General features: G+C 39.3%; 1 protein-coding gene across 3 annotated transcripts in view; it reads left to right on the forward strand.

Annotated features, from left to right (window-relative positions):
- The window catches only part of LOC123510015 (ecotropic viral integration site 5 ortholog-like), a 115,166-nt gene that overhangs the window by 29,664 nt on the left and 78,002 nt on the right, over positions 1-7,500 (forward strand). Inside the window, exons 2-3 of one of the 3 annotated variants that reach the window (XM_045264700.1) lie at positions 5,050-5,079; positions 5,306-5,341. The exons of 1 other annotated variant lie outside the window; for it this stretch is intronic. In XM_045264700.1, the coding sequence (XP_045120635.1) occupies positions 5,050-5,079; positions 5,306-5,341 (66 nt within the window). The remainder of the gene's footprint in view (positions 1-5,049; positions 5,080-5,305; positions 5,342-7,500) is intronic. One more of the 3 variants, XM_045264701.1, reaches the window with a different exon arrangement.

The following is a 7,500-nucleotide window of genomic DNA, read 5'->3' on the forward strand; positions in this document are numbered from 1 at the left end:
AGAGAGAGAGAGAGAGAGAGAGAGAGAGAGAGAGAGATGGTGGTGGTGGTTTTGCAATATACTAAGTTAAGTCATACTCTCTCTCTCTCTCTCTCTCTCTCTCTCTCTCTCTCTCTCTCAACTCTTTTTTCCATCTATTCTTTTTCTTTACCTTCGATTTTTCTTTAGCAAATGAATGATCTATTACTCCTCCTCCTCCTCCTCCTCCTCCTCCTCCTCCTCCTTGTTATCCTCGTTACCTGCCCACGAGAGAGAGAGAGAGAGAGAGAGAGAGAGAGAGAGAGAGAGAGAGAGAGAGAGAGAGAGAGAGAGAGAGAGAGAGAATGAAGTTACCAAGGTTTTTCTAATTAGATCTCTCTCACCTGGCTTGCTTCTCTTCATTACACCTGCCCAATTAGGCACCGAAATTAGTCTTTTTTTTTTTTTTGTTAATTATTGATATTGCTGACTGTGGTGGTGGTGGTGGTGGTGGAAGGAGGTGGTGATGATGATGGTGGTGGTAGTTGTGGTGGTGGTGGTGGTGGTGGTGGTGGTGGTGGTGGTGGTGTTTTAAATCTCTACTTTTTCCATTTATTGGGAAAGTTTTTTTTTAAATGGCTGATTCGTTAGAGAGAGAGAGAGAGAGAGAGAGAGAGAGAGAGAGAGAGAGAGAGAGAGAGGATATGCATTTTATTTCTTTCCTTTCTTTCTATCTTTCTTTTCTTTTTTTTCTCTCGTAATCCTCCTCCTCCTCCTCCTCCTCCTCCTCCTCCTCCTCCTCCTCCTCCTCCAATCCCTTCGTTCCCAACATCTGAGCTTTGTCTGTTGTTTCTCTCCTTTTCTCTCTCTCTCCCTCTCCTTTTCTCTCCCCTCTCCCTCTCTCTTCCTCCTCTTCTCTTTATTCCACCTCTCTCCTTTTCTCCTTTCTCCTCCATGTCCTAAATCCTCCTTACTGTGGCTCATACCCTTCATTCTCTCTCTCTCTCTCTCTCTCTCTCTCTCTCTCTCTCTCTCTCTCTCTCTCTCTCTCTCTCTGGGTGCAATTTTCCACATTTTACCTTTCTTCTTCTTCTTCTTCTTCTTCTTCTTCTTCTTCTTCTTCTTCTTCTTCTTCTTCTTCTTCTTCTTCTTCTTCTTCTTCTTCTTCTTCTTCTTCTTCTTCTTCTTCTTCTTCTTCTTCTTCTTCTTCTTCTTCTTCCTTGGCGTGAATAAGTACTCACTCTCCATCTCTCTCTGTCTCTATCTGGTGGTGATGGTGGTTGTCGTGGTGGTGGTGGTGGTGGTGTTTGGTGCGCCGAGTCGAGCCTAGCCGCCCATGTACCGCCTTAAAGCTGTAGGTGTGGTATATGCAGCCGTGTGTGTGTGTGTGTGTGTGTGTGTGTGTGTGTGTGTGTGTGTGTGTGTGTGTGTGATTGAAAAGTAGTGTGCCTATGTCTGTCTGTCTGTCTGTCTGTCTATATTTCTGTCTGCTTTTGTTTAATTATGTTCTGATTTTCCTTTTTCCTTGTTGTTGTTGTTGTTGTTGTTGTTGTTGTTGTTGTTGTTGTTGTGTTTTCGTAATTATTCTGTTCCGAGTTCATTTATTCCTTATCATCTTCTGTTCCTTAATTTTATCATACTGTGCTTTCTCTCTCTCTCTCTCTCTCTCTCTCTCTCTCTCTCTCTCTCTCTCTCTCTCTCTCTCTCTCTCTCTCTCTTAATTAATGTCGTGCATCTTTCTGTCTTTCTTCTTAGTTCTCCTCTTCTTCGTTTCTTTGTCCTCTTTGTTTCCATTTTCGTATTTCATCGTCTTCCTGGAAATGCTGTCACTCTTTTTCCTTTTTCCTTCATCATCATAATTATCTTCTTTTTTTTCTTCTTCTTCTTCTCCTTCTTCTTCTTCTTCTTCTTCCACTCCACTCCACTCCACTCCATCTTTCTTTCTCTCCATCCATCATCCACCTCTCCTACTTTTTTCTCTCTATCCTCCTCCTCCTCCTCCTCCTCCTCCTGGGAAGGACCAAAGAGTCTGCTGCTGCTTGTTCTTCTCTTGTGTTCCTTTGTGTTACTCCTGCACCTGCACCTTTCTGGTCAGAGAGAGAGAGAGAGAGAGAGAGAGAGAGAGAGAGAGAGAGAGTGGGGGAGTTTGAGTGTGTGAATAGGGGATGTGAAGCAGTCATCTCTCTCTCTCTCTCTCTCTCTCTCTCTCTCTCTCTCTCTCTCTCTCTCTAGTGTCTGATGGCCGTGGTAGAGAGAGATAAGCAGTGTATGGAGAGGCTCTGTATAACCTCCTCCTCCTCCTCCTCCTCCTCCTCCTCCTCCTCCTCCTCCTCCTCCTCCTCCTCCTCCTCCTCCTCCTCCTCCTCCTCCTCCGTTACGTTTCTCCTCCAGTGTGTGTGTGTGTGTGTGTGTGTGTGTGTGTGTGTGTGTGTGTGTGTGTGTGTGTGCAGTTACTTACGGTGTTCGTACTGCAGATAAAAAAAAAAAAAGAGAAGAGGAATAAGAAGTGAGTGGAAAAAAAAGTATGTCTATTTATTATTCATTAGGTTTTGGAATTGTTCGTCATTATTTATATTATTTTCGGTTTGTGATTGATTTTTTTTTTATATTTTTTCGTCTCAATATATTCTTGTTAGGAAAGGTACTACTGCTACTACTACTACTACTACTACTACTACTACTACTACTACTACTACTACTACTACTTCTTTTACTACAACTTCTTTTACTACAACTTCATTTACTACTACTACTACTACTACTACCACCACTACTACTACTACTACTACTACTTCTTTTACTACAACTACTACTACTACTACTACTACTACTACTACTACTACTACTGCTACTACTGCTGCTACTACTGCTACTACTACTACTACTACTGCTGCTGCTACTACTGCTACTACTACTACTACTACTACTACTACTACTACTATAGTAACAACAATAACTATAATAACAAAACTAAAACTACAACTATGACTAACAAGAACTGCTACAACAACAACAACAACAACAACAACAACAACAACAACAACAACAACAACAATAACAATAACAACAATTTCAGTCTTCATCAGTTTTCCATAAATATTGGTGCGCTTTCTACGTGTTTTCCTTTTCAAAGACTTTTTTTTTATTAGTTATTTAGTTTTCGTTATCTTTCAAAATGTTTTGGTTAATATATAGATAAAAAGAAAAACTCTAATTATTTTTTCATTCATATTTCGTTAAGAATTTGACGTATCTTGTGTATATTTTATTTTTCTTCGTTCATTCTTTTTTTTATTTTTTTTTTTAAAGTGTCTTGGTTGATATGAATAACAAACATTCCACTTATTTTTTCGTTTTAACAATTCTATGTATCTTATATATTTATCTTTTTTTCTTTATTTATTCCTGTTTTTACATGTTTTTCTTTCTTCTTCATTCCTTCTTCAATTTTCTCTACTCATTGTACAAACAGCGACAAAAAAGCCGTACTGTTTCTTCATTCTTATCACATCAAAGGATCTATTCATCCATATTTTTTCCTTCTTCTTTAAACCTCATTCTTTTCTAAAATTTTCCGCCTTTTTTCCCGTTCTTTCGTTTTATATTTTCCTCTAATCCCCAAAACATCATTCTTTCCTACACACTTCCTACTCTTTCTCTCTCTTTTTGATATTTTTCCCACCTAATCCCAAAATCCTCGTTCTTTTCTGCAAATTTCCTCTCTTTCTCTCTCTCCCTCTCTTAAAACTTCCTTCGTGTTTTTCTTACCTTGCTGTGAAAAATATGGAAGGATTAAGTGTTGCGTGGGAACTGCTGTTAAAACATAGTGCATATATATATATATATATATATATATATATATATATATATATATATATATATATATATATATATATATATATATATATATATATATATGTGTGTGTGTGTGTGTGTGTTGTATGTCAGAGTCACGTACAGTGCTGCGTTGACGTGAGGGTATGTGTGTGTGTGTGTGTGTGTGTGTGTGTGTGTGTGTGTGTGTGTGTGTGTGTGTGTGTGTGTGTGTGTAATTTGTAGGTGTTTTTAGACTATTTTCATTTGAGTCAGGGTAGTGGCAGTGGTGGTGGTGGTAGTAGTAGTAGTAGTAGTAGTAGTAGTAGTAGTAGTAGTTGTTGTTGTTGTTGTTTTTGTTGTATGGCAATGATAGCAATAAGTGATATATAAAAACGATAGTAGTAGTAGTAGTAGTAGTAGTAGTAGTAGTAGTAGTAGTAGCAGCAGTATTATTATTATTATTATTATTATTATTATTATTATTAGTAGTAGTAGTAGTAGTAGTAGTAACAGCAGCAAAGTAGTAGCAGTAGTAGTAGTAGTAACAGCAGCAAAGTAGTAGCAGTAGTAGTAGTAGTAGTAGTAGTAACAGCAGCAAAGTAGTAGTAGTAGTAGTAGTAGTAGTAGTAGTAGTAGTAGCAGCAGCAGCAGCAGTGGTAGTGTGAAATAAGTTAGCGTAACAACACCCAAAATTGTCGCGTCTGGAAAAACTTTGGTCTCTTTTTGGAAAGTTCACGAAATAAAAAGTGTTGCTCTCCAGTTTGTTGTTTATTTTATTTACACTTTTATTTTTCCTCGGTAATGGTTGTCGTGCTGGCTTTATTTGTTTATTTATTTATTTACACTTTTATTTGTTTATCCGTATGTACTTTATTTACTTATTTATTTATTTATTCGCGCGTGTGTGTGTGTGTGTGTGTGTGTGTGTGTGTGTGTGTGTGTGTGTGTGTGTGCTAACCTTTACTTTCCTTCCTAATTAACGTGGGAGGAAGTATTTTAACGCCTGGGCAGCTTCTTATTAACATTTTGGTGGTGGTGGTGGTGGTGGTGGTGGTGACACAATTTGGCTAATGATAAAAATAGTGCTAGTGATAATTAAGTGGTGATGATAGTGGAGGTGATGATGGTGGTAGTCTTAATAACACTGGGAGTAATGGTGATGCATGGTGCTGGTGAAGATAGTGTACTGGTGGTGCTTCTTATTAACATAGTGGTGGTGGTGGTGGTGGTGGTGGTGGTGGTGGTGACTAACATAAATTTTCCTCTTTTTCACAGGTGTTGCATTTATCACTCCGGAAATATCAGGTGAGAAATTAACTCTCTCTCTCTCTCTCTCTCTCTCTCTCTCTCTCTCTCTCTCTCTCTCTCTCTCTCTCTCTCTCTTGAAATATGACTCACAAATTTGCTATAACAATTAACACAAGAGTAGAAATAACTAGTTTAATTGATCTTTTAAGAATAACAATATTAGACTGTCTTTCCATCTGTCCATCTTTCTAAACAACGTGTGTCTGTCTGTCTGTCATTCCAGATGTTGTATTTTTCACCAAACGGAGGCAGCTTTGGGGTAAATTAACCTGTTCTTTGTTTGCATGTGTTGTTAGTAGTACTGGTTGTTATTTTGGCTTACTAATTCCTTGCTTTGCCTTTTATTCCCTTGTTTGTTTAAGTTTTTTCTTGAATTTTCTGTTTTTTTTGAAGATTTTTTAATTTTTTGCATGGTTTATTATATTTTATTCTTTTCCTTTTTTTATTTTTTTGTTTTCTGTAAGTCAAAGTTTTATTTATTTCTTGTTTCGTTGTTTGGATCATTTTCTTCTTCTTTTCTTGTCTTCCTTCAATTTGTTTGCAATTTTATATGTTTGTGTGTTGCTTACGTTGTTAGTATTTGTTAGTAGCTGCTGCATGAGTGTGTGTGTGTGTGTGTGTGTGTGTGTGTGTGTGTGTGTGTGTGTGTGTGTGTGTGTGTGTGTGTGTGTGTGTGTGTTGCCCTACCTTTCCTAATTAGTTCAATTGCTACCTGTCTGACCTCTCTCTCTCTCTCTCTCTCTCTCTCTCTCTCTCTCTCTCTCTCTCTCTCTCTCTCTCTCTCTCTCTCTCTGGATGTGTGTAGGCACCGTGAAGGATTAAAATTGTGTGTGTGTGTGTGTGTGTGTGTGTGTGTGTGTGTGTGTGTGTGTGTGTTTTGGGTGAGGAACTATGAGGAATGTAGTCACGCCCCTTCTCTCCTCCTAACCCCCACAATCTATCCTCCACCCTCCTCCTCCTCCTCCCTCCTCCCTCCCTCCCTCCCTCCCTCCCTCCCTCCTCCCTTGGCCTCTCTCGGGAAATTCCCACATTTTTTCTTTTTCCTTTTTTTTTTTCGCTAAAATTTGGTATTGTCATTAATTTTGTCATTTTTATTACTTTTTTTTATCAGTGTCCCTTCCTTTCCACCTTTTTCATCATTATTTATCATTATCTACCCTTCTTATTAGTGTGTGTGTGTGTGTGTGTGTGTGTGTGTGTGTGTGTGTGTGTGTGAAGATGGTTGCAGTGAAGGAGAACGAAGGAAGGAAGGAAAGAAGAGAGAGAAGTAAAAGAGGGAGAGAGGAACGGAAATAGAGGAGGAGGAGTAGGAGGAGGAAATAGTGATGTAAGTAGAATGGAAGTGGTGGTGATGGTGATGATAATAATAGCCAAGGAGATGGTGTTGATAGTGACGCCAGTAGTAGTGTAAGTAGTAACAGGTTGTGATGATGATAGAGATGAAATAGTAATAGTAATGGTGGTGATGATAAGATGGAGGGTAACAAGAATGCTAGGAATGGATAGTAGTAATAATAATGGTGATGATGATGGTGATTATAGTGATGACGATAGTGACAGCGATGGTGATGATGATAACAGCACCAGTGATGATAGAAGAGAAACACACCACAACACACTACAATGCAACACGAACAGTGAACACAACATGGAGTTATCATTGACCCTGTTAGCAAGCCAGCCATGCACACACCACACCCACACACACCCACATACACCCACGCTAACACCCCTGCACCTGAACACCCCAGTAACACCCCTACGTCCCTAACACACCATTACGTTAAGTTAGGTTAGGTTAGGTTAACTCAGCACTGGGACGCATTTCTACCATGAGTTTTGGGTGTGATTAGACGATTTTGTTGATATTATGAAGGGTCTATGGAGGTCAGAAGATTGATGGCCACAGTCTTCACTATTTTGATCTCCTACATATGTTTCTGAAGCTGTATAAAATCACCAAATAGTAACCAGAATGAATTATGAAAACGTACTGAAGAGGTTAATGCTAAGGTTTATCATCCCCTAACACCTCCATTAACACCCACTAACACCTCCATTAACACCCACTAACATCCAGTAACACCCACTAATACCCACGTAACCACACCCTCACACCATAAGGTTAGTAAGTTCATAAATGCAAAAACATGCACTTTTTTTCTCTTCCCTCCTGTCTTTCCTCCTCCTCCTCCTCCTCCTCCTCCTCCTCCTCCTGAAGGCGCCACGCAGTCTGGTAGAGTCGTGACTGCAACGTTCCCTCCAGAGACCAGTGCGTAGTGTTAAAAATAGCAAAGGAATATAGTTTGGTGTGACCGAATTCTGTAACGCTTTGCTCTCCTCTCTCCCTCTCTCTCTTTTTCGTCATGACTGTTTTCAAAGGCCACAGAGATGACTTGCTGGGTTTTTAAGAGTATT

This window comes from Portunus trituberculatus, chromosome 28 (genome assembly GCF_017591435.1).
Source record: "Portunus trituberculatus isolate SZX2019 chromosome 28, ASM1759143v1, whole genome shotgun sequence".
In the NCBI taxonomy this organism is placed as follows: Eukaryota; Metazoa; Arthropoda; class Malacostraca; order Decapoda; family Portunidae; genus Portunus; species Portunus trituberculatus.